Genomic DNA, 26762 nt, shown 5'->3' with positions numbered 1-26762 from the left:
TCTCTGCAAGCCTCCCCCAGCCCTCAGTCAGTGGACCCCTCGGCTCCCACCCCAGTGCTCCCAGGACGCAGTTTTTCAGCCACAGGGCCTTGGACCGCCCCAAGATGGGACCTGCTGGTCTCCCAACAACCCTGAATGCATCCGGGGTGAAGCAGGAGCCATTTCCAGGGAGGTGGGGGGCAGCTGGTCCCCGCGCCACGCACTGTGATTCCTCTAGTGGTGAACAACCCCCCCCACCCCCCGCCGCCCCGCCTGACCTTGGCCCCACAGGGACTGCAGGCCCTGTAACCACGTGCGCCTCTTCCTGCCCCGCAGACAATTTCAGGTACACGTGTGACATCTGCGGCAAGAAGTACAAGTATTACAGCTGCTTCCAGGAGCACCGGGACCTGCACGCCGTGGATGGTGAGTCGGGCCCCTCGATTCCCGGATGCACGGACGGTCGGACCCCAACTCTCGGGAAGCTGGCCGTGGGCTGCTTCCCTGGCCCATGCCCTCCCCGCCCTGCCCCGAGGCCAGGGAAGGTGCGGGAAGCTGCCGTGTTTATTAGGCCCACATCCGTCAGATCCCGCAGCCCCATCTGATTCATGTCACCGTCTCAGATGGAGCGCTCGCATGCGCTCGAGAAATTAAAGCTATTTTTAAAGAAGAAGGATGGTATTTTCGTGCCTTATAGAGTTAGAAATTAGAACGATAAATTTGAGCCGTATATTTTAGGATCTTAAAAATCCTAGAAATAGGTTTCCGACCTAGAAAGGGTCTTGGGGGGCTCCTTCTGCAGCCCCGCCCTGAGCCCCATCCCCACCGGGCTGTGACATGCACTTCCTCTCTCACCTCCTCATTCCTCTCACCTCCTCCCCTTCCGCTTTCCTGCCATCCCGGCCTCTCCCCTGGGCCATGCGGTGCAGGCCAGGCAGTGAGCCCCTTGCCTCAGTGGGCCCCTGCCCGCAGGGAGGGTGAGGGGTGGAGGCCCCGGCCGTGCCCTCCCGTGGGCCGGCCCTGGCTTTCTGGTGTGCCCACACTGGCCAGCAGGAGAGAGGGGCAGGGCAGCTGCGGGCAGGGTCTAACGGGGGGCTCCTGTTTGCTTCTTTCCTTCTGCGGCTGCTGCCTCCCGCCCGGGTGCAGTGTTTAGTGTGGAAGGGGCCCCCGAGAATCGGGCAGGTAAGTCCAATGGCGGCTGCCCCTCCCTCCCCTCCCCCAGTCTCCGGCTGGGCTCCCAGTCCCGGGGGCCCCACGTGCTAAGGCCCTGTGTTCTCCCGCAGACCCCTTTGACCAAGGCGTCGTGGCCAGTGACGAGGTGAAGGAGGAACCCCCAGAGCCTTTCCAGAAAATCGGGCCAAGTATGGGGCCTCTCCCTGGGGCTGGACGGGGGGTGGGGAGGGCCGGGAGACGGGGGTGGGGCGGGAGGGCGTGACCCCGTTGTCCATCTTGCAGCCTCGGGGATGCCTCCCCGGACCTCACTGTGCCCGCCTGTCTGACGGGTGGGCCCGGGGCGGCGGAGTGCTGGGGTGCAGCTCCACGGGGGCCTGGCGGGGCCGGGGAGTCTGTTAGCCCCCCTGAGCCTCGGCGCCTCACCTGTCCCCGCCCGCACCCAGGTTTGTTGGGGGATTAAATGAGACCACGGACACAGAGCAGCTGCTAGCTTTAGCACAGTGCCTGGTACATGGCAGGAACTTAGCTCTGTCCTCCGGGGGGCCCCATGCAGACCCCGCCACCTGGCCTGCCTCTGCCCAGAACTCTGCCTGTGGGGGTTGTGCCCAGGGTTGGACGGGGCTGGGGGTCCCGTCAGCAGATAGTTCTCAAGTCATCCAGGGGGCTGTGGGGGACCCCGGGGTCAACCGATCTGCCCGGGAAACCCAGGAGGCACCCCCATGGGGACACGGGTGACGCTGAGACCTGCCCATCTCCAGCACTGGGAGGCCAGTGGACATTGAGTTCAGGCCTCCGAGGGTCCCTCCGGCCAGAGGAAGGGCTTAGCTTCCCCCCTCTGAGTTGGGGGGCACTTGAAGGTTCTTTTAGGAGCTGGTTGCCCCAGAAGTGGCGGGGAAGTCCCAGGAGGGGTGTCACGAAGTCCAGGCTCGCCCACGATCCACTGGCCTGTCCCAGAAAATGTTCCATTCGCACCCGCAGGGCTGCAGGGCGGCGTGGTGGGCGGGGGGCTGGGCCTTCGCTTTCTTGGAGCCTGGAGTCAGGGCCTCTGCCAGTGGTCGCCAGCACAGAGCAGCCCATGCGCGACAGCCTTGGCATGACCTGGAAGAAGGAGAAGGTGCCGCCGTGCTCCGTGCTCAGAAGGCTCCCAGGGTCCCCGCGGCAGCAAAGGGCCAAGCACCGTTCCGTGATGGACGTTCAGGGACGGATACGGGCTGGGCTCCGAGGGTTCTGAGCCCTTCCCCACTGCACCGTCTGCTTTGCCCACCTGGCTCGGAAGGCTGGCACCCCCGATTCGCCCGCTGTCTAAACCGCAGAGGGCCCTTTAACCCATTGGTGGAGGGTCGACAGAGACTTCCCGTGACTCCCTCTTGTCAAATGCCTCGCCAGCCCCTGGCGGATGCAGGCCAGGATCCACGAGAAGTCATCAGGGTTTGAGATGGATCCCACGCCAGACAAGGACGCTGATGAGTCCTGGCTCTGTCCTGAACGCCCGTGCGGTGCCCCCTGTGATAGCACAGCTTCCCTCGGTGTGGACGCAGGGGCCCGAGCAGGGCACGCCCCTCCCGGCGCTGTGTCAGGGAGCCCGCATCCTGCTGAGCGACTGAGCCCTCGGGAGGAAGATGCTCACGGGCTTGTTCACTGCCCGGGCGGGTATAGCACACACCGAAGCCTCGTTCAGTGTCGCTGGGACTGAGCCTGACGGACAGTGCTGGGAGGAAGGAGCAGAGTCCCCGGCACCCGGAAGATGCATTAATTAAAAAAAATTTTTTTTTTGCTTTTTGGGTCACACCCGGCGACGCACAGGGGTTACTCCTGGCAGTGCTCAGGGGACCATATGGGATGCTGGGAATCGAACCCAGGTCGGCCGCGTGCAAGGCAAACGCCCTACCCACTGTGCTATTGCTCCAGCCCCCTAAAAAAAATTTTTTTAAAAAAAAAAAGCAGGTGGGGAGAGCCTCGACTTCCCCGGAAGGAGATTGTTAGCCGAGCACAGCCTTCCCCCGTCACCACTCCCGAGGAGGGAAGAATGCAGCTTCTCGGGCTCCTGCCCTTCTTGTCAGCAGACTCGGCTGCAGGAGCCTGGGGTGATGAGGCCGGGGAGAAGGGGAGCCAGCCGAGGCCGGGACTCGGGGCAGGGACGTCGCCCGGCAGAGCTCTGGGGTGGGGAAAGGGAGGCAGATCAAGGGATGTCTGCCTTTCCACCCGCATCAGCCGAGCGTCTTGGAGATTTGGGTCCTGGTGGAGGAGGCAACGGGAGGCTGGGCAGAGCGGCACAGTCAGAGGAGCTGGTGTGGGGGGTCCCGGGGGGTCTGTTGGCTCAGCTGCAGGTCCCAGAAAGTGAGCGCCCCATCCGTGGCCAACACAGTACGTCACGCCACTTGGTAACAGGAAGATGGGGCACACCTCTGCCAGGTGGACCAAAAAGCAAGACACTTGGGTGCCTTCGCGGGTTAGTTGATGTTTATCTCTCGAGAAGGAAGAGCCACTTCAGGGACGGACGAAACCTGGGAACGATGAGAATCCCACAGAACAAGAAAAGAAGTTTCTGGGCTGGAGCGATAGTACAGCGGTTAGGGCGTTTGCCTTGCACGCGGCCGACCCGGGTTCGAATCCCAGCATCCCATATGGTTCCCTGAGCACCACCAGGAGTAATTCCTGAGCACAGAGCCAGGAGTAACCCCTATGCATCGCCGGGTGTGATCCAAAAAGAAGAAAAAAAAAAGTTTCAGAAGCTTGGAGGGAGAGCAAACCTTGGAAAATGATTGGCCTCAGAATCTTCTAGAAAATTCTGTCCGACAGCCATAATCAAGGATGAGAAAATAGGACTTGAGCTGGATCTCCTGGGCCTCAGTGCCAGCATGCTGCAGGCCAGGGACTTAAATGATAGGAAGTCACGTGCTCCCTTGTGAGATCCAGGGACCATCGTGCCGGGGGGCTTGTGAGGGCGCTCTCTGGCTTACAGGGCCCTCCCCACCTCTGCTCTGTACTCATGGGACAAAGACGCAGTGAGGTCAGTCTCTGGGCTGCGTCCTTACGAGAGTGCTCCTCCTTTGCGCTCAGGAGGGCCCTACGCCCAGTGCCTCTGGCGCACACCACACACTCCCAGTACCATCCTGCCGGCAGACAAGACAGCTACACCTGAACTTAGGGGAAACTCCTTCCTGGCCTGGTCTTAGTGGGAAAAGGAGCTTGAAGCTTCATGATGAAAAAAAAGAAAGGAAAAGAAGCCAGATAGCAAAGGCAAGGGGAGAGGTGGAGTAAGGAAGGATGGCAGGAACGCAGAAAAATCTCAGAGCAGAATTTCACACCTAAGTTCTAGGTTATTGAGAGCAGAATGAGGGCACAGAAAAGGCAGACCAGAGGGATGGCATAGTATGTAGGACGCTTCCCTTGCACACGACCTACCGGGTTCCATCCCTGGCATCCCAGGAGAGATTCCTGAGTGCCCAGCCAGGAGTAACCCCTGTGCACTGCTGAGCGGACTCCCAAACAAACAGCAACAACAAGAACAACAAAAATGGAATTGGTGGCATGCAGTCTTGGACAAAGTAGCATAATCAGAAGAAACCCTCACGTGCAGACACTGTATCACTGTCACTGTCATCCCCTTGCTCATTGATTTGCTCGAGTGGGCACCAGTATCGTCTCCGTTGTGAGACTTGTTACTGTTTTTGGCACATCAAATACATCACGGGTAGCTTGGCAGGCTCTGCTGTGTGGGCGGGATACTCTTGGTAGCTTGTCGGGCTCTCCAAGAGGGACTGAGGAGTCGAACCCAGGTCAGACGCATGCAAGGCAAATGCCCTACCCGCTGTGCTATCGCTCCAGCCCTACATGCAAGATAATTGACAATTTTGTACCAGTGGGAGAAATGCAGGAATATCCACACACACAGAAAATGTGCTCTGGGGGCCGGAGAGTGATCTCAGTGGGCTGACTGCCAGCTTTGCATGCTAGGCGCCTGGGTTTGATCCCCCAGCACCACAGGGACGCCTGAGCACATAGCTAGGAGTAGCCCCTGAGCACTGGTATCCGATCACTGCCTTTGAACCAGTGGGATCAGTACCTACAACTCCATCCTGCGGAACTGGTTGCAGAGAATGAAACAGACTCAGTGACTATGCAGCAGCAAAACAGCCTCGTCAGCCCAGAGCAAGTGGGTTTTTTATTAGTGAAGCAAGAGTTTTTGATTAGTACAGCATCACCTTCCCACTGGTTTCTGCCAGGGCTGTTATTTACCAGATAACATATATGTTAAGAACAAAATCTGAAATATCCGTTGCTGATAAGTGAAAGGCAAGTTCCTTGAATGTATAGTTTTGAAGCCACGGCGATCTCCCATTCCACCCTGGAAGGACTTTCCTCCTGCTTAGCTGCGCATTTGCACCCTCCATTTTCTCAGCGAGGCCAAACTCCCTTTACCCGGGGGACTTTCCTGGCCTTAGGGTGTTTTATTAGTAGGCTGATTTCCCATACCCCAGCCACCAAATAAATAAATAAAACTGTGCTTTGCTAAAGGAAGACCTCTGTGTCCAGATTTAAGGACTGATTTCATGTCAGGTGGTGTTGATAGGAAGAGACCCTTAGCTTAAGTAGATCTCAGCACCTTTCAGAAGTGATAAAGGCACAAACTGTATAAGCAACTTCCTTACAAGTGAACACAAAGGTAATGCCCAAATATAAGAAGGCAAAAAAAAAAAATTTTTTTTTTTTTTGCTTTTTGGGGGGAAGGTCACACCCAGCGATTCACAGGAGTGACTTCTGGCTCATGCACTCAGGAATTACCCCTGGCCGTGCTCAGGGGACCATATAGAATGCTGGGAATCGAACCCGGGTCGGCTGCATGGAAGGCAAACACCCTACCCGCTGTGCTATCACTCCAGCCCCAACAAGGAGAATTTTTTTTTATTATTGATTCACTGTGAGATAACAGTTACAAAGCTTTCATGTTTGAGTTTCAGTCATACAAGATCGAACACCCATTCCTCCACCAGTGCACATTCTCCACCACCAGTGTCCCCGGTATCCCCCCAACTTTCCTACCATCCCCCTGCTTCTATGGGCAGACAGTTTCCCCCATACTCTCTACTTTGGGGCATTATGGTTTGTGATAGAGATACAGAGAAGTTATCACATTTGATCCTTTATCTACTTTCATCACACATCTCCCATCCCGAACGATCCCTCCAACCATCATTGGCCTAGTGATCCCTTCTCCATCCCAGCTGCCTTCTCACCCTGCTTATGAGGCAGGCTTCCAACTGTAGAACAGTCTTCCTGGCCCTTGTCTCTACTGTCCTTGAGTGCCAGCCTCATATTACGTTGCTTTATATTCCACAATTGAGTGCTGTTATTCTATATCAGTCTCTCTCTTTCTGACTCATTTCACTCATTTCACTTACTCTCCATGGCCAAGAACAGACGACTGGTTAAAGAAACTGTGGTACATCTATACAGTGGAATACTATGCAGCTGCTAGGAAAGATGAAGTCAAGAATTTTGCTTATAAAAGGGCAAATTTTTTAAAAGAGCTTTCCATCAAGTCAGACTATGACCTACATGTGTTAAAAAAGAAAAGGCAAGGACTCAAAGACATTCTGTTTCTTTTACGACCCCTCATCTTTTAAAAAACCATCTGCAAAAAAGCACTGAGCGGAAAACAGGTAGAAGGGCTCAGGTATACATGGTCTTGTAATAAGAATATAAACAGTCCATTCTAATGGTTGCAAGTCTCATTACAAAGCAGTGCTGAAGACTGTATCACTGTATCACTGTCATCCCGTTGCTCATCAATTTGCTCAAGCGGGCACCAGTAACGTCTCCATTGTGAGACTTGTTGTTACTGTTTTGGCATATCGAATATCCTTCCATGTGGGCAGGATGCTCTGGTAGCTTGCCGGGCTCTCCGAGAGGGGCGGAGGAATTGAACACGCAGGTCGGCCAGCCGTGTGCAAGGAGAACGCCCTACCCACTGCGCTGTTGCTGCTCTATCGCACCAGCCTAGCTAAAGACTAAGATTATTATAAATATAATGAGTGAATTTTTACAAATCAGTCCAGCGGGATGGTACAGAACATAGCGAGCTTGCCTTGAGTGAAGCCAACCTGGGTTCAGTCCCCAGAACCCCGTACTGTCCCCCAACACTGCCAGGAGTGAACCCTGAGCACAGAGCCAGAAATAAGCCCTGAGCGCCACGGGGCGTGGCCCAAACACCCCAAACAGACAGACAAACAGACAAGCCAGTATCCACCAGTATCAGTATATCCTCGAAGCCTGCTGGAAATGTGAATGGGCCCCTATGCCAGGCCAGTGGAGGCAGAGTCTGTGGGTGGGACCCCATCCCTGTGCCGTGCCAGCCTCTCCGGCTCACTCACACAGGAGACATTTGAGATGCCCCGGATTAAATGACCTTTCTCGATCAGAATAGACTTGAAAGTATCATTTCCTGCCTGGACCTGGCCGTTAGAGAACCACATCTCTGGGGCTGTCTGAAGCAGCGGAGACGACTGGGGAATAACGGAAAGGCAGGGGGAAGAGCTTAAACATCAGTGTGCTGAGACAGTGGACCACGGGAGAGGGAAAACATAAGTAGAATCAGTTCAGAAACCCGGTAAGACCAAGAGTTACAGGCATGGGAGCAAACGGCTCGACCTCCGTTAGTTAGAAAGCAGAGGCTCGGGTTCATTTAAAATAATCCAACTCCGGGGGCTGGAGCGATAGCACAGCGGGTAGGGCGTTTGCCTCGCACACGGCCGACCTGGGTTCAATTCCCAGCATCCCATATGGTCCCCTGAGCACGGCCGGGGTGGTTCCTGAGTGCGAGCCAGGAGTAACCCCTGTGCATCGCCAGGTGTGACCCAAAACGCAAAATAAATAAATAAATAAATAAAATAATCCAACTCCTAGAGGTTTATTCAAAGCAAGCACGAGCCTCATCCCTTCTCCGGGACCCTCTCCAGCGCGTCACGGTGCTTGTTAGGGTTGTCCTGGCCCTGTCTCACAGTGTCTTCAGACAGCCTGCCACCCCCCTACCCGTCCGCTTTCCGACTGTCTGTGTGATGCCTCGACTCTCAGCCTCCTTCTCGAGCCTGGAAAGCGGCATGAAGGCCAAGCCTTAGACGGGGGGTGGCCCAGATTTTATCCAGGCAGATAGCACCGTTCCCATTCCATGAATGAAGGGACACGCACATTGAGGCACAGGCAGCCTCGGAGAGGAGAATTTGATGAGTCGGCACTGTGAGCAGCGACTTGTATTAGTTCATCTAGCAGGCGTTTGGGTGGCGGTTCTTAGGCTTTCCTGTAAGAGTCTTCTAGGGGACCTGCTAAGACACAGATGGCAGAATTTCTTTTTTTTTTCTTTTTCTTTCTTTATTATTATTTTTTCTTTTTTTTTTTTTTTTTTTTTTTTTTTTGCTTTTTGGGTCACACCCAGCGATGCTCAGGGGTTACTCCTGGCTTTGCACTCAGGAATTACTCCTGGCGGTGCTTGGGGGACCATATGGGATGCCGGGGATTGAACCCGGGTCGGCCGCGTGCAAGGCAAACGCCCTACCCGCTGTGCTATCGCTCCGGCCCCCTATTATTTTTTCTTAATTTTATTGAATCACCGTGAGATAGTTAGAAGCTTTCATGTTTGGGTTACAATCTCACAATGATCAAACACCCATCCCTCCACCAGTGCACATTCCCCACCACCAATATCCTGGGTACATCCCCCCTTTCCCGCCCTCCCCCTGCCTCCATGGCAGACAATATTCCCCATACTCTCTCTCTACTTTGGGACATTATGTCCTGCAACACAGACACTGAGAGGCCATCATGTTTGGTCCGTTATCTACTTTCAGCATGCATCTCCCATCCCAACTGGTTCCTCTAGAGATGGCAGAATTTCATTCCGTGAATTGTTCTCATCATGTTTGGGGCAGATCCTGACATATGCTGTATTATGGGGATCACTCCCCATAAAGGGGCTTGACACACTCTCCTCTCTCTCTCTCTCTCTCTCTCTCTCTCTCTCTCTCTCTCTCTCTGTGTGTGTGTGCTGTGTGTGTCTGTCTCTCTCCTCTCTCTGTATTTCTGTTTCTCTCCTCTGTCTCTGTCTTTCTCTGTCTTTCTCTCTCTCTCTCTCTCTCGCTCTCTCTCTCTCTCTGTGTCTCTCTGTCTCTCTCCTCTGTGTGTCTTTCTCTGTTTCCTCTGTCTCTGTCTTTCTCTCTCTGTCTCTCTCTGTCTCTCTGTCTGTCTGTCTCTCTCTCTCTCTCTCTCTCTCTCTCACACACACACACACACACACACACACACACATTCTAACTCTGTAGTTACATCTGCAACCCCTGGGATTCTGCATTTGGAAGAGGCCGGAGACGGGAGGAGATCTTAAAAGCTGTGCTCTGCAGACCCCGGGGGATGGGGGGGCTCCCAGGAGTTCTTGGCCAACCTGACCACCAGTGGTTCAATTCAAGGGTCCAAGGATGTGGTGTTGCTGACCCTTTGGTGAGGGGGACCACCTGCAGTCACCAGAGTGCCTCCCAGGCTTCACCCCGCAATGGTCAGGGAACTGTGGTGCCAGGGATCAAACCGGGGTTGGCTGCTTACAAGATGTGCACCTCACTCCCTGTACTTCGAAGTTCCGCGGTTCTCATGGGTCCCCATAAGCGGTGCCCAGCAGGCCTGGCGCCACTCTGAGAAGCAGTCTAGTGTAGGGCGGTAGAGGCTGCAGCTCCCCATGAGGGGCTTAATCTCATGAACCTGAGTACATCAAGCCACATTGTGTCTAAAGTTTAAAGCTAGGGTTACATAGTAGGATCTATCCCAACGTTTAGTCCTGAGCAGGGCAAGCCAATAAGATTGTATAAGAATGGTTGTTAGGGGGGACTGGAGCAATAGCACAGGTAGGGCGTTTGCCTTGCATGCGGCTGACCCGGTTTCGATTCCCAGCATCCCATGTGGTCCCCTTAGCACCGCCAGGAATAATTCCTGAGTGCATGAGCCAGGAGTAACCCTTGAACATCGCCAGGTGTGACCCAAAACAAACAAACAAAGAATGGTTCTTAGATCTCACAACTTTGAAGGCTGCAAACAGAGTATCTTTCGATGTTGCCGAATCGCTTACAGAAACTATTGAACTACAGAAAGACATTGGAAGTGTCTCTCTCGAAGGCCGAGGAGACAGCGTAAAGGGGGCCGGAGCACATGCTTAGCATGTGGGGGGCCCAGGATTGATCCGGGAGCTCGAGCATCCCTGAGGGTATTCCCCATGCTCCACTGGGAGGCTTCCAGTGTCGAGAGGCAAACCACGGACGAAGAAAGAGCCTGAGAAGGAAACACTTGGAACACAGAGAACAAAACACGTCGGCTTCAGAATGGTTGTTAATGAAGATACGGCAGATCTGCCCACGGAAGCCTTGGATGCAACTGGGAAGGTTGCCACAACTCATGAGCCAGGAAAAGAGTATCGTGTCCCCTCCCACCCCCCCCTCCAATTAAGAACTCAGATAAATAGAAAATAAAATTGGCTGTGGTAGGAGATCACCATTCTCCACCACTCGGGCATTACCCCCCGCCCCCACCCCAACCTCCATACCTCCACTCAGAAAGCTTTCAAGTAAATGATTGTACTTCCGGTGGACGTGCTGCAGGCAGAGTCTCAGCCTTTCTGATTGGCCTGAACATCAGCCCAAACTTTCGCTGGGTAGTTTATACCCTGGTTATCAAAAGCCCGGAAGACGCGTCTTGCTTTCGCAACAATGTGCAGAAGTAACGAGCAAGTTTGCAGACCTTCCGAGGAGGCCGTCAGTCCAGCGGTATTTTCTTCGGATGAGGGAAAGACGCTGGCAGCAACCCAGGTGTCCCCTGCTTAAGCGACTGGCTGACTCAGTGGCCTGAAAGTGCGGTGGGCCCTGTGCAGGCGAATCCCGCTGTAGAGATCGGTAGCTGTAGACCGAGCAAGATGTCCTGCCAACACCGTCGATCGCCTGCTCCAGCTTGCCCAGAGCCTGTAGGCTGGGGCGGGCTCACTCGAGGCCGTAGGGGCCAGCCAGGATGTCAGTGAGAGGAGCTTGGCCCCGCCAGCCGGGGAGAGAGGGGTGGGCCCTTAGCCCCGGGGGCAGCTGGCCAGTTGCACGCTTTACCCCAAGGGTAGCTGCTCTTTTTGGTCTGGGGGTAAATAGGTGTGTGAAATTTCTCTGATTCTTGAGCTTTTGTATTTGTATTTATCAGTATTTTATAATTTTCCCCCAGTGAACAGTATTACATCAGAAATTTTTAAGAAGAAAGAAGTTAGGCAGTGCCAAAAGAGAGGTAAAGATAAAGTCTGGGGGGACTCTAGGAGAAGAAGTGACCCCATTTGCTGGGGGCTCGGGGGTGCTTGGGGGGCATGTGAGGTCCTAGAGACCAGGGGACCCCAAGGACTGGCCACTGCAGGGCTTACAAAGTGGGTGATGGAGAGGTCGGCCCTGGAGGTCAGAGGGACCCACCAGGCATTTCTCGGGCACCTGTAGGGAAGCGAGGAAGGAGACTAGCATGTACCAGGTACTGTTCGAAGCATTTGACGTACAGATTTAATCCTCACAGCAAACCCCCGCCTCCCCCCGCCATGAGGCAGTCCGGTATTGCCCCCATTTTACAGATAGCAAAGCTGAGGCACAGAGAGGTTAAGAGATTCGCCCAAGGCCACCCAGCTCCAAATGGGAGAGTTGGGACTCGAACCCAGGTGGGCCCCTGATTCTAGCTGGTGGTCCCAGGGCGAGGCGGCATTGGGGGGCGATGGGTGGGGAAGGGAGCCGACGGCTGCTGCTTCAGAACCGGGTCGCGGCGCCCCTTCCCACACCCTCCTCTCCTCCTCTTCCTCTTCCTCCTCCTCCTCCTCCTCCTCCTCCTCCTCCTTCTCCCCCACCCCTCCTTCCCCTCCTCCCCCTCCTCCCCCTCCTCCTCCCCCTCCTCCCTCTCCTCCTCCCCCCCCATAGAAACCGGCAATTACACGTGTGAGTTCTGCGGCAAGCAGTACAAGTACTACACGCCCTACCAGGAGCACGTGGCCTTGCACGCCCCCATCAGTGAGTATCTCCTCCACTTGGGGGGGCGGGGAGGTGAGGCCTCCCGTCTGGAGGTCGGGACTCTGCATCCCGGCCAGGGCAGGGGGGCGGGGACACAGCCCAGGGGAGCTGCGTGAGGGCTGGTCTCTCGGGGTCACTTCCGGCCCGGTCCCCGAGGACGGCACAGCTGGGAAAGCCCCATCCGTGGGTTCGGACTGCCGAGTCCTCCCCCGGACCAGCGCCCCGGACCCGTGATGGGGCTTGGCTCTGGGAGACGGGACGTTCCCGGTCTAGATCCCTCAGTGGCCCTGGCCCCTCCACCGCAGGGCTTGTGCCCGGCGCAGCAGCCTCGGGGGTGGGGGGGGGGGGGACCCATCCCAGGTGGCAGCGTCCACTCGCGGGCAGGCCACACCATCAGACCCTCAGGGTGGGGGCGGGGACACGCTAGAAGGGGCCCTCCTCTCCGGGACTCAGGACCCCGGGGTGTCCATCTGGGTCTCGCCCTTGCTGCGGGGCCTCGGGCGTGCCTCTGCCTGCCCCCGACTGGGGGGTTCTTCGGGGAGCAGGGGTGGGGCAGGGTCCCGCCCGTCTGCCAGGCTCTTCCGAAGGCTGGTGCCTCGGCTCCAGAGCCCGCGGAGGTGGGGGAGCAGGCGCTCAGTAGGTCCGCAGTCAGGGGGAGCCGGTCAAGCGTCTTGAGTGTATGAGGGGGTCCCACCAGAGGGTGTGGGGGGGCCCACACCTTAGTCTGTGCATATCCAGGGCTGGAGAGAGATCGTGTACGGTCTGGGGGTGCTTTAGGCTGCTTCCGGCGGGCGGGTGGCACCCAAGGCTTTCAGGTTAGCAGGGAGAGGTAGCAGGGTGCCGGGCAGATGGGCACACCCTGGGCGCTTTCCTCTCAGGCTTCTGCCTCCGCTCAACCCGGGCCCCTGGGGTGACCCCCTGCCTCCCCCGCCCCCTCTCAAGACTCTGACTTCTCATCTGTGGGAGATCCCGGGGAGGGGAAGGGAGGGGCCGGGGGCTGGATCACAGGCATCACCAGAGGAAGACGGGCCCCAGGGCGGCCCCGCTGGAGGGAGCCACACTGCCGTGCAGACCCAGTGTGACGGCTCACCCAGTGACCCCCCGCACGGCTGCAGAGCTGGGTCCTGGGTGCGGCACGGGGAGTGCGGGGGAGACCCAGATTCCACAGAGCTGGGCCCAGAGGGTGGTGCCAGGGCTGAGACTGCAAAGCCAGGGATGAGCGAAATAGGATTCCAGGCTCCCGCCCCCGGCAAGGCGGCCACAGGACAACTGTGTGGGCATCTGGCACCCTGTGCTTGCCAAGGAAGTGGCGGCTGCCTGCCGCCTTCCCCTCCCGCCCCCAAGGGTGCCCCCCAGAGTCCATTCACAGGGTAGAGCCACAGGGCCAGCCACAACTGGGGTTCCTGCCTTCGGAGGGTAGTGTCTGGGCACCCCCCAAAGCCCCCAATGACTTATACCAGAACAAGAAGGTCAGGGAGTTAATAGAGCGGAGTTCAGCCTTGAACTTGACAGCTCCAAGCCCAGATGCTTGAGCACAGGGTACCTCACAGCAAAGGGGCACAGGGGCACACCCGGGTTTCTTTCCGTGCACCCAGGGGCTTCTCTCTTCTGAAGGCCCATCCTCCTCTCTGTCTGGTCCTTGATTTCTCTTCCTGCTCTCTGTGGACACTTCCTTCTTCATCTTTTGGCAGCCATTTCTTGAATGAATCTCTCTTCTCTATTTCTCATGGAAGATTCTAGCATCCTCCTTTGCATGGAAAACCTGCGTTAGTTGGGCTGCGACAGGGATCGATTCTCTGAGGCCAACCCAGAAATAGCCCCTCTGGCAATGTTTGGAGCCCATGGGTGTATGTGGAGTGTTTTAATTTCTAATTTTTTTTTAATTTATTATTTTTTGGCATTTTGGGTTACACCCAGCAGTGCTCAGGAGTTACTCCTGGCTCTGCACTTAGGAATTACTCCTGGTGGTGCTCAGGGGACCAATGGGATGCCGAGGATCAAACCCTGGTCGGCTGCATGCAAGACAAACGCCCTACCTGCTGTGCTATCGCTCTGGCCCCACGGCATGGAATTTAGAGACTGGGCCTGCTGGCTGTATCCGGTGGGACACTTGGTTCTGCTGAGAGCGTTCAGCTGGCCCCAGAAGTTACAGATGGAGACTTAATGTGCTTCCCTTTGCACCCCGGCCGCTCAGCGATATTCCATTGTCTGAATTGACTGCAGGCTGTTGGCTGTTGGGTATTTGCTTGTTAATTTTAGTTGTTTTCAGTCTTACAGGGAGCCGGTGGGAATGCCTGGGGATCTTAGTGGACGTCCTTTTTCGTTTCCTTCACTTAAACCCCAGGGAGTAGAGGGGCCTGGTCACGGGGGCGAGCACCTTCCACTGCGACAGCTCTGACAAACCGTTTTCTTAAGACGACTCCAGCATTTTGTTTTTCCACGGGGCCTCCACCTGCTTCCCGTCCCTGCCGGCCTTGGATGTCGCGCCTTCTCGCTCTTTCATTCCAGTGATTCCTCGCCTTGGCACAAGTTTCTCTCTTCTGATGCCTGATGAGGTCAAGTGCATTTGCATTTGCTGATCGGCCCTTTTGTAATCTTTCTTCCCGCTAACTCCTAGGGGTTCTCTTGATCTGCTCCAGCCACCACCCTCATCTTGGAGTGCACAGTTGCATGCAGAGTGAATATTTGCTCCCAGATTTCACGAGCCGGCTGAGGTTCAGAGTATTGTTTGATGATCAGTTTTCCTTTTTATTTCGGTGACATCTTCTTTACAGTTGTTTTTTTTTTTTCCTACTATGGATCATGGGATGCCTTGGGTTCTCTTCGAGACACCCTGGCCTCTCTGTTGATGGTGTTAATAAAGGTTATTCTCCTTTATTGACTTTTTTAAGTTTTTTGTTTTTTTGGGTTTTTTTTTCTTTTGGGGTCACACCCAGCAGTGAATAGGGGTTACTCCTAGCTCTGCACTCAGGAATTACTCCTGGCGGTGCTGGGGGGACCATATGGGATGCTGGGAATCGAACCTGGGTCAGCCGAGTGCAAGGCAAATGCCCTAACCATTGTCCTATCGCTCCAGCCCCCAAACTTTTTAAAGTTTTATCATTTTAAGTTTGTGTTGAAGGCTGTGTTCCTTTCCAAGTTAGCATTGTGTGAATGGGGAGATTCGTTTTCCATTCAGATAATCTGGCTGACCCAACATCATAGGTAGAAAAGTGTCCTTTTCCGTTTGTTTTGGATTGGAGTCTTTGTTGAAAATCAGCTGGATATTTACACAAATACAGGTTCCTATTCCAATGGTTGATGTATGCCAACATAGTCATTTTACTTTTTGTAGTGCATCTTAAATCAGGTACTTTCATTTTTTTCTTTTAGCATCTTTTTTTAAAAAAATATTTTATTGAGGGCTGGAGCCATAGCACAGCGGGGAGGGCGTTTGCCTTGCACGCGGCCGACCCGGGTTCGATTCCCAGCATCCCATATGGTCCCCTGAGCATGGCCAGGGGTAATTCCTGAGTGCAGAGCCAGGAGTGACCCCTGAGCATTGCTGGGTGTGACCCAAAAAGCAAAAAAAATTTTTTTTTAATTTATTTTATTGATTTACCATGAGATATAGTTACAAGCTTTCATGTTTGAGTTACAATCACACACTGATCAAACACCCATCCCTCCACCAGTGCACATTCCCCACCACCAGTATCCCCAGTGTATCCCCACCTTTTCCACCCTCTTTTTAGCATCTTTAAGAAAAAAAATACTTGTCTATTCTAGAGATTTTTGTTTTTCCACATAAGTGATAGTCATCTTGTCAGTTTCTACAAAAACAGAAACTTACACCAATCTGGGGCCAAAGTGATAGCACAGCAGGTAGGGCGTTTGCCTTGCACGCTACTGACCCAGGTTCAATCCCCAGCATCCCACATTGTCCCCTGAGCACTACCACGAGTAATTCCTGAGTGCAGAGCTAGGAGCAACCTCTGATCATCCCCAAGTGTGACCCAAAAAAGAAAAAAAAAAATTACACCAATCTATGCACCAGTTTGGGGCTGGAGCAATAGCACAGCGGGTAGGGTGTTTGCCTTGCACGTAGCCTACCTGGGTATGATTCCTCCACCCCTCTTGGAGAGCCCGGCAAGGTACCAAGAGTATCTTGCCCAAACGGCAGAGCCTGACAAACTACCTGTGGCGTATTCGATATGCCAAGAACAGTAACAAGCCTCACAATGGAGATGTTACTGGTGCCCACTCGAGCAAACCGATGAGCAAGGGGATGACAGTGATACAGTGATACACCGGTTTTGGGGAAATAGCCTCATAATACTGAATCTCTCAGTCTATGAACTCTGTATGATCTTAAGCATGTAGGTTATTTCATCTGTCTTAGCAGCAGTTAGACTTTTTAGAGTAAACTTCCTAGACTTATTTTGTTAAATTACTAAGTATTTTTGTTTTGATGCCTCTGTGATTTTCAAATTTCTGGTTTGTTGCTCCTACCTATCAAAAGAGTTAATTTTTATAAATTGAAGTTGCCAAGTTCACTTGTTTAGTTCTAACAGTTTTTCTGCCAGTATATTCCTAGGATTTTCTTTGCATATCCAAAGGCATCTGTTGATAATAGTTTTGCTTCTTTCTTTCTGACATATTTCTTTTATTGCTTTTTTTTCCCCCTTTGTTTGCTAGACTAGTTACAACCCTAAGTGCAACATTGGATAGAAAAAAATATGTCTCTCTCTGCCTTGCTCCCAATCACAGTATGAATCTATATAATATAAAATTCAAGCAAATCGATGAACAATGGGATGACAGTGATACAGTGACAGTGATAAAATTCATAGTAATTTTCATCTAGTGTGAACCTTTTTTTATTAGTTAGGGACATGTAAGCACACTATATTTCATAGATGTCATTTGTCATTTATCAGTTGATAACTTACTTTTTATTATTAGTTGTCTCAAATATTGGGGAGGGGGCGGGGGGAAGGCCATACCTAACAGTGCTCAGGGCTTACTCCTGATTCAGTGCTCAGGAATCACTCTTGGCGTTCCTCACGGGCGAGAGGCAGTGCCAGGCACCTAACTGGGGCTGGCCGTATGTAAGGAAAGAGCTTTGCCTCCTGCGTTACCTCTCCTGACTCCTGCTTAAAGTTTGCATCATTAATTGATATTTTGCATTTTTTCCTACATCTTATTTATTAGGGTCATTTTATGATTCTTATCATTTATGTAGATAAAAGTGAATGATTTGGATTTATTTTTTTCATAATGTGCCATGTTTATACTTTCCTGAAACAAATGAAATAAGGCTATCAAAAAAATTAAATCTTGAAGTGAACTGAAGAGGTTAGGATGTTTCTTCATTGCCAGAGGACTGAGTTCCTCCTGTGAAGTTTTTCTTTTCTTTCTTTTATTTTTTTAAAATTTCTAATTTATTTAAAACCTGGGGTTGTTGGGGCTGGAGCGATAGCACAGCGGGTAGGGTGTTTGCCTTACATGCGGCCGACCGGGTTCAATTTCCAACATCCCATATGGTCCCTCAAGCACCACCAGGAGTGATTCCTGAGTGCAAAGCTAGGAGTAACCCCTGAGCATCTCCGGGTGTGACCCAAAAAGAAAAAAAAAAAAAACCTGGGGTTGTTTGTGGAGATAATTTGCCTTTATGAATTTGTTTTCTGATCCCATCTATCTAAAATTTCCCAGGAATTTTTTTTCTTTTTATATTACTTCCAGACGCAACTCTCAGCCCAGGGAGCTGTAGTCCAAAGGTAATAGCATCACATCTTTAATCAATAGTTTGTTACTGATACTCGTAATAAAGAAAATTGTATGGCAGCTTTTACATCTGTTTGAAATCATGATTTCTAAATTTTAAATTCCTGATGTCAAGTCATCTCTTTAAGTGGAGAGGGTTTGTTTGGTTGTTTTGCTCTTGACGTGGTGGTAGTAGGGTGGGGTGGGGGGTAGTTGCAACACTAGGGATTAAACACAGAACCTCACACATGCAAGGCATGTGCTCTAAAACTGAGCCACATCCCCAGCCCCGAACAGATTTTTTTTTTTAAACTAAAAGATAATACTAAGTTTCAATTTAAAAAAAAAAAAACCACTATCCATTAGACTGATACAAATCTTATTCCCCCATGTACATAACACTCTCCCCCTCTGATAACCACGATTATGTTATTGATCTTTTCGGGGTTTTTGGGGGTCACACCTGGCGATGCTCAGGGGTTACTCCTGGCTCTGCACTCAGGAATTGCCCCTGGCGGTGCTCAGGGGACCCTATGGGATTCTGGGAATCGAACCCGGGTCGGCCGTGTGCAAGGCAAGCGCCCTACCTGCTGTGCTATCACTCCAGCCCCTATGTTATTGATCTTTACAGGCAAATATTTCTTTCGTTTTGCCTGTTCATCTGCTTCGTTTCAATATATTGTACATATGAGAAGTTCTCATAACTTGTGTGTTCATTTTTATTTGCCTCCGAGTATTTTAATTTCTGCTCTACATTCTTCATTGGTCCCGTGATTCTTGAGAAGCATGTTGCTCAGGCTTCAAATGTTTGAGGTTTTTCCAGATTTCTTTTTGTGGCTGATACCCCATTATACAGCATTGCGATCATTGAAGATACTGGTATGATTTCAGTCCTCCTAAGTTTGACAGTTTCTTTGTGTTTCAACATATGGTCTATTCTTAAGAACGTTCCTTGTGCGCTTATGGCTATTGTTCTTGAAAACATCGATTAAGTCCATCTGGTCTAGTTTGACATTAAGGCAATTACTTCCTTATTTATTCTCTCCGTGGTTGATCTCTCCATGGTTGTGAACGGAGTGTTAAAAGTCTTTAGTCTCTTTGTTGCCTCCGTGTTGCTCTTCTGTTAGTAATTGCTTGATGTATGTTGACGTTCCAACACTTTGTGGATGTATATCGGGGTTGCATCTTCTTGTTTAAAGTCCTTATTCAAGATACAACATCCATCCCCTGCTTACCTTTTTAGCTAGAAAAAAAACAATCTATTTTATCTGGGCTGGAGTGATAGCACATGGTAGGTCATTTGCCTTGCATGCGCCCACCTGGGTTCGATTCCTCTGCCCCTCTCGGAGAGCCCAGCAAGCTACCAAGAGTATCTTGCCCACACGGCAGAGCCTGGCAAGCTACGCATGGCAATTTCGATATGCCAAAAACAGTAACAAGTCTCACAATGGAGACGTTACTGGTGCCCACTTGAGCAAATTGATGAGCAACGGGATGACAGTGACAGTGATTTTATCTGATATCAAGTGTGGCTGTACCTGCCTTTTTTCGGTTGCCATTTGCTTGTAAGATTGTCTTTCAACCTTTACATTGAGTCTGTATTTGTCTTTTGAGCTAAAGGAAGTTCATATTGGCGGCAAAGTGTGGGAGTTTTGATTTGCCCTAATGCTGTATGTAGCTTAACTAGTGAATGCATGTCACTGGTGTTTACAGTAATTATTGCCATTTTCTTTGTAGTAGGGAAGTATTTTCTTATACATTGTTCCTTTATTTTTCTCTAGTTCTCTTGTGTGCTGATGTTTTTATTTTGTTTTAGGTTTTCATTTCCTCGCCAAATGAAAGAAAATTTTCTAGTCTGAAAATCTCTGCCTTTTAACTGAAATATTTAGCCATTTATATTTAAGATAATTTATTGAGCGATAGCACAGCAGGTAGGACGTTTGCCGCCCGCACAGCAGAGTCTGGCAAGCTATCCGTGACATATTCGATATGTGAAAAACAGTAGCAACAAGTCTCACAATGGAGACGTTACTGGTGTCCGCTCGAGCAGATTGATAGCAATGGGACGACAGTGCTACAGTGCTGTTGATATGGTTAAATTTAATTCTCCCATCTTGTATTTTTTTTTCTATTTGTTCCATCTTCTCTTATTTTCCTTTTCTTGCATTCTTTAATAATTACTGTTTTTTTAAAATATGTTGATACCAGTACTGCAATTTGTGTTAATTATGCCACATCCAAGGGTGAGCCACCAGTGATGTACACCTACTTCAATGCATGCTTACGTTTTTTAAGTGAATTACCACAAGATACACTGTTACAAAGTTGTTCATGATTGAATTTCAGTCATACAATGTTCCAACAGCCATCCCTTCACCAGTGTACATTTCCCATCACCAATGTCCCCAGGTTTCCCTCTGACAATTTCTTCCAGCCTTTCTCTATGGCAGGCACTTCTGTGTGTGTGTGTGTGTGTGTGTGTGTGTGTGTGTCTCTCTCTGTCTCTCAGTCTCTGTCTTTCAGTCTCTGTCTGTGTGTGTGTCTCTCTCTGTCTCTCTCTGTCTCTGTCTCTCTCTCTCTCTCCCTGTCTCTCTCTCCTCTTGGGCATCATGGTTTACGGTACAGGTACTGAAAGGTTACCATGCATATCCCTTTACCTCCTTCCAGCACTCAGTTCTTGTCCAGTGTGGTCATGTCCAACTGTCATTGCCATCGTGGTCCCCTCTCTGTCCTAACTGCCCTCCCCCCACCAACACTTTTCATCTCCCCAGGACTTTGACTGTTTTCTTTGTGGTCTGCAATAAACATCTGTAACATATCAGAACCGCCTATGAATCATGCATCACACATAAGAACCCCATGGCAGGACGCTTCCGCTTACTATCTCTAATTATTTTTGCTCTTTATTCCATATGCATACGCCTACGTGTGCTATAAATCCAACAAGCATTTTTATTCCTTTAAATTGTCATTTTTTCCTTTCTCATGTACATTGGAATTTCATCTCTTATCATTTTTCTTTCTTCAATAAAGAACTTTCCTTAAAATTTCCTTAAGGATCAACTGGTGAATGAATCTTTTTTGCCAAAGATTTTTTTTTAAAGGTACTTTTTCTGGATATGAAGTTTTAGGTTGAATTATTTTTCAGCACAATAACAATATCATTCATTCTAAGGGTGGGGTGTGACTTAGCAACAGAGTACATCCCACCCACCCCAAATAATTCATTTTTTGCCTCATGTTTTCCGTGAGGAATCAGAGGTCATTCCAGTTGTTAACTCTATATTGTGTCTATTCTCCCTGAGTATTTTTATGTACTTCTCTCTTCTCTCTATAAAATTGATTTTCAGCAAGTTGTTTATGGTATATCATTTTCTTTGTGTTTATTCTGCTTGAAGTTCATTGAGCTTCTTGGATCAGCAGATGGATATATATTTTTCATCAAATTTGGGGAAATTTTTCTATTAGTATTTCATTAATCACTTGTCTTTCACAATCTCTCTTTTCTGTCCTGTGGAGGCCAAATGTGTATATACATATGTATACATATGTGCGTATATATGATATAAATATATATGTTAGACTGATGACCAGATCAGCTGAAAATGTTCCAGTTCTTAATCTTTGTTTTCTAGAGCCCTGTCTTCAGTCACCCGTCACCTAAGGAATCTAGTCTGTCTTATTAGAAAAAAATCCATCGAGTGAACATGGACTTCAGCTATCATATTTTTACCTCTGTCCTTTCCATTCCATTCTTTTAAGCATCATTTTCTTCATTCTGTTTATATTTTTCTTTAAATCTTAAAGTCCTGGTCAGTCCCATCATCCTTGTCCTATATGGCTCTCTTGATGGGATATGATGAGTTATACTTGATTTTCAGTCACCTTTTCTCTGGATTATTAGTCACACTTTCCTGGTTTAATCTGATGATGAGGTTTTTATTCTGTTCTACCTGGCATAGGTGCTCTCGTTGAATGTCTGGATTTTGTTGTCTCTCTTTGAAGATTGGCTGCGTGAATGCGTGTGTGGTTGTTCAAGCATGTGTGTGTGTGTGTGTGTGTGTGTGTGTGTGTGTGTGTGTGTGTCCAGCAGTTCAGTTGTTTACAGTATCAGCTTGATACTGGCAAAGGTTGAATTTCACTTTGTGGTAGAGGAGCTTTAGGAAACCCTTATTCTAGGGTTGGAGAATTCCTACTAGCACGTGGTATGTCGGGGTCTCAAATAAATAGACGCCCCATGTTTTCAGCAGCATCCTCCCCCCTGCCGTTCGGGAACTCCAGTGGCCTCCCCTTGCGGGAACCCTGAGTCTTCACTCAGCTCCTGGCCCTTAAGCATTGGTGGTGGCCAGCGGGCTCGGCAGACGCCCTTCCGCACGCATCCCTTTGGCCTCCGGCCCGAGGCCTTGCCCTGGCCTTCTCTTTCTGTCCGACTCCCACCCCTCTGTTCGTCTCCTTCTCTGCCGAGAGCAGGAGCTGGGTCTCTGATTACCATCTGCTCGGCACGGCCGCAGAGAGCTGGGGTGTCGGGGGACCCTCAGTGCCCATCACCACCGGGCTACTGTCGAGGGTCTGGAAACGGTTGTTTTCTGTGCTTTACAGTTGGGGCGGGGGCGGGGAACACGGGTTTCTCCACTGCGTGCCTGCGCCCTCTCCAGTGTTCTGAGACTAAAGTCTAGGAAGGGCGTGTCAGACCCCGCTGGTGTTGCATTCCCCCCCCAACCTCCCCCCCCGAGTCCATTCCCACCTGTGGTCTTCGAGCTCCCAGTTCCCGTTGGACGGGAATGCAGTTTTCACCTTTCACAGCTTCTGCAGGCGGATGGGATGGGCGGGGGGGGGGGGGGACACCCCCAGTGTTTCCATCTCCCCCTTTCTCCAATCTTCACGTTCAAGACCTTGCACCTCGATGTGTTCCTAGCTGCAGCTGAAGCTTCTGCTCTACAGAAGCGGGACAAGGCAGCGAGTCTGTCTCTCTGGCCGCTCTTCGCTGGTCACATCTCATTCATGTTTCCCTTCTCCCCCCACCCCTTTGGCTTTCGGGCCACTCCTGGCAGTGCTCAGGACATACTCCTGCCTCTGCACTCAGGAATTACTCCTGGCAGTGCTCAGGGGACAGTAGGACATGCCAGGGCTCGAACCCTGGTCAGCCGCATGCTAGGCAAACACCTTACCTGCTGTTCCATTGCTCCGGCCCCTCATGCATGTTTCTTACGGGGGCAAGCAGCTCCTCTGTCGGAAAGTCTGCCTCTCCTGGTGCAAGCCCAGGTAGGAATTCCGGCGGCCTCGCAGGCCATGTGAGGAGGTCCACAGGTGGAACACACTGTAAGTGACATGCGTTAAGAGCCCCCAGAGGGGCTGGAGCGATAGCACACCGGGTAGGGCGTTTGCCTTGCACGCAGCCGACCCGGGTTCAAATCCCAGCATCCCATATGGTCCCCTGAGCACGGCCAGGGGTAATTCCTGAGTGCAGAGCCAGGAGTGAGCCCTGTGCATCGCCAGGTGTGACCCAAAAAGAAAAAAAAAAAAAAAAAGAGCTCCCGGAAGTTTACCCTGAATCACGCCAGCCTGCTCTGGGAGCAGTGCCTTGCCTCCATATCCCCTCCGTATGCCTCTGTATCCCGCCCCCCCAGCCTGACCCTCTGGGTCCCTCGGGTAAACCCCATGTGAGCCAGCTTCTTACATCTTCCCCGGGGTCACTCCGTGACCATTTCCCCGCTGCGATGTGCTCCGCTGATGTCGTTCTCCATTTCACCTCCCTGGCCATTCCGCCTTGGATTCCGTGATCCCACCATCTCTTGATCCCTTGCCTTGTGTGTCTCCGGGTGGAGGCCAGAGGCTGAATGCCAGGCGGAGGCCAGCGGGCAGCCTCCCTGCCCTCACAGAGCCCCCGGGTTGATGGGAGCAGAAGCGTGCCCCGTGGGGCATGATCCGTGCTGACCCCTTCTCGGGCGGGGAGAGGCGAGGGGACTGAGGGCAGGCGGGGACTCGGAGAAGTTGTGTGGTAGCAGAGGGACGACCAGCAGGAGTGACGGCTGCTGCTGGCGGGAGAAAGGGCTCTGTGGAACCTCAGAGTGTCCCCGAGCCGAGGGGGCAGAGGGAGGTCTGTCCCAGAGAGTGCCCAGGTCTGGGCAGCAGGCGTCATCACTGCCCATGGAAGGGGGTGACCCAGAGGGTCTCCTCAGAACCGCCCTTTGGGGCCACGCACAAAACCTAAGGGAGCACTGCGTGCTGCTTAGGTATTGTGGTCCTGGGGCCAGAGCCATAGCTCGACTGACACTGCAGCCGACCGGGGTTCGATCCCGGGCACCCCAGATGCCCCCCCAGCCCTCCAGGAGTGATCTCTGAGCCAAAACTCAGCCCTGAGGGACTGGAGTGATAGCACAGCGGGTAGGGTGTTTGCCTTGCACGTGGCCGACCTGAGTTCGATTCCCAGCATCCCATATGGTCCCCTATGCAGCACCAGGAGTAATTCCTGAGTGCAGAGCCAGGAGTAACCCCTGAGCACTGGTGCGTGACCCCAAAATTAAACAGAACAAAATAAACAGTGTTCCTGTGTGTACCCAGGGGCCCTGGATGTGTGGGGACTCCGTGACCTCATACAAGGGCCTCCAGGCACCCCACTTCTGCCAGGGGTGGGGGACTAAGGGCCAGAGAGGGGGGGAGACAGGGGGCTTCGAGGGTCCTGACTCAGCTGCAGCGGGGCCCTGGCCTCACACCCCCCACTAGGCCCTTAGAATGACCCACCGTCCACGGTCTCCAAACTGCCCTTCAGGGGGAGGTGGTGGAGCACTCGGGCATGACCGCCCCCACCCCGGGTGTGCCTCGCGGGTCTATTCTGCGGCTGCAGGCTCTTGGGAAATACTGAGGTGCACTTCCTTTCTGGTAGGACTTGGGGGGCTGGGGCTGGGTTTAGGGGCTCCAAGCTTGTGCGGGGCGCAGACCACTCCCTCCCTTTCCCTCCCTGCCAGCCCTCCTGCTCCTGCATCAGAAGGCAGGACCCCAGGGCCCGCGGGTTGGTAGAGGTTTGGGGGCGTCGTCTCAGACTACCGGGAGCTCGGGAGAACCAGTGACGGTGCCCCAGAGTGGGTGGGACGGGCTGGCTCTCCGGGGGGGGGGGGGTGCTCTCGCCTCACCCCTCAGTTCCCCGGGGGGCTCCCCAGCCAGGCTTCTCTTGTCCTGCGCCCTGCTCCGGGCCGGGAGTGGTGGGTGCATCTTTGTTTCTTGGCTCTGGAGGGTGTCGGGGGATGTGGGAGGCCCAGCCCGGACACTGGCCGGGAGTGGGGTCCAAGGACCCCCCCTCTGCTGCTCGAGGGAGGAGCCGGACAGTGCTGGGCACTGCAGCTGAGCTCTGGCTCCTGAGGGTGCCCCGGAGATGCGGCCAAGCCCCAGGGGGTGCGGGAGGCCCCTTTCTCCCAACCCCCTGGCCTTCAGGGGCCACCGCGCGTCCCCCTGCCCGCCCCTCTTGCCCAGAATACGAGAGGTGCCGGGCAGTGAGACAGGGAGCGTCACAGATGCCTGAGACTCCACCTGCGGGGAGACCCCTTGAGGGTCAGCCCTGGGTCAGGTGATGGGGCAGGCCACTGGCCGACAATCACAGCACCTGCCCCAGAGGCCAGCAGGGAGGGAAAGCACTGGGCAGCAAGAAAGGAACTGCAGCGAAAGGAACTGCAGCGAGAACTGCAGTTCCCAGCCAGCACCCAGGGGGCGCCAGCGCACTGCAGCCCCGGGAGTGTTGGGTGAGGGGGCGGATCTCCCAGGCCAGCCTGTCTTTCAAGGGGAACTTAGAAGTGAATGTTCTCGGGGCTGGAGAAGCGGTGGGTAAGGTGCTTGTCTTGCACGCAGCTAACCCTGGTTCCCGGAGCCCTACCAGGTGTGAGTGCAGAGACAGGACTAAGCCCTAAGTACCTCCAGTTGGCCCAACATTCAACCACACCCCCGCCAAAAAAAAAAAAAAAAAAGGTGGGGTTGGGGAGGCGGGAATGTTCTAGAATATCCTTGGGTCTGACTTGACAAATCCAGCTGTCCTCAGCACGGGTCACAAGGCTGTCTCCTTAAGTGCTCAGAGCCTCAGCCATTCAGCTGTCCCGGCAGTGACCTCCCAACTGAGGACTGGCCAGTGGCCTCCTGGGAGCTGGCCCCCTCCTCCTGGTCTCTCTCCGGCTCCGGGGTGGGAGCAGGAACCTACTTATGCCAGGTAGTGGGGATGGAGAAGAGGCATCCGGCCCTGCGCCTGGGGGGGGGGTGCCAGGTCCACTCCCAGAGGGGCGGCAAGGGGCGCTGGACACTGAGAGCATGACCCTCTCAGGTACCGGCCCCGGGTGGGAGCCGCCGGAGGATCCAGACACGGGCTCCGAGTGCTCACATCCAGAGGCGTCCCCGTCACCACGCTTCGTGGCCGCGAAGACCCAGTCGAACCAGTCGGGGAAGAAAGTTCCGGCTTCCGTGGTCCGCTGCGCCACCCTCTTACACCGCACCCCTCCGGCCACCCAGACCCAGACGTTCCGCACTCCAAACTCGGGATCTCCGGCGAGCAAGGCAACCGCAGGTACCAGTGGCCTCCCTCCCCCCGCCCGGCTGGGCCCGGCGTCCATGGTGGCCCTGCCTGAGTGGGAGCGGGTTCCCAGGGCCCCCCACCCCAGCCCCGGCCGCCTCCGTGGCCCGGCTCGGCCCTTGCTGGCTTGCGTGACCGCGGGGGAGCCCTCGAACCTCTCTGAGCTTCGGTTTCCGTACCTTCAATCAGAGGGTTCTGTGAGGTGATTTTGCAAACGTTTCATCTTTCAAAGAGCAGGGGGGAAATAAAACTCTTTCCCCGCCACC

At 52.9% G+C, this 26762-nt stretch overlaps 1 protein-coding gene across 4 annotated transcripts in view; it reads left to right on the top strand.

Moving 5' to 3' along the window:
* The window catches only part of ZNF618 (zinc finger protein 618), a 192905-nt gene that overhangs the window by 144132 nt on the left and 22011 nt on the right, over positions 1 to 26762 (top strand). For 2 of the 4 annotated variants that reach the window (XM_055121867.1, XM_055121873.1), the window contains exons 6-11: positions 316 to 405; positions 1126 to 1161; positions 1263 to 1340; positions 11389 to 11448; positions 12114 to 12203; positions 26251 to 26490. In XM_055121867.1, the coding sequence (XP_054977842.1) occupies positions 316 to 405; positions 1126 to 1161; positions 1263 to 1340; positions 11389 to 11448; positions 12114 to 12203; positions 26251 to 26490 (594 nt within the window). The remainder of the gene's footprint in view (positions 1 to 315; positions 406 to 1125; positions 1162 to 1262; positions 1341 to 11388; positions 11449 to 12113; positions 12204 to 26250; positions 26491 to 26762) is intronic. The other 2 variants (XM_055121879.1, XM_055121888.1) reach the window with 1 other exon arrangement.

The sequence above is a fragment of the Sorex araneus genome, chromosome 1, assembly GCF_027595985.1.
Source record: "Sorex araneus isolate mSorAra2 chromosome 1, mSorAra2.pri, whole genome shotgun sequence".
NCBI lineage: Eukaryota > Metazoa > Chordata > Mammalia > Eulipotyphla > Soricidae > Sorex > Sorex araneus.
The sequence above is the reverse complement of the archived record's forward strand: the minus strand, read 5'-3'. Positions and strand labels throughout refer to the sequence as shown.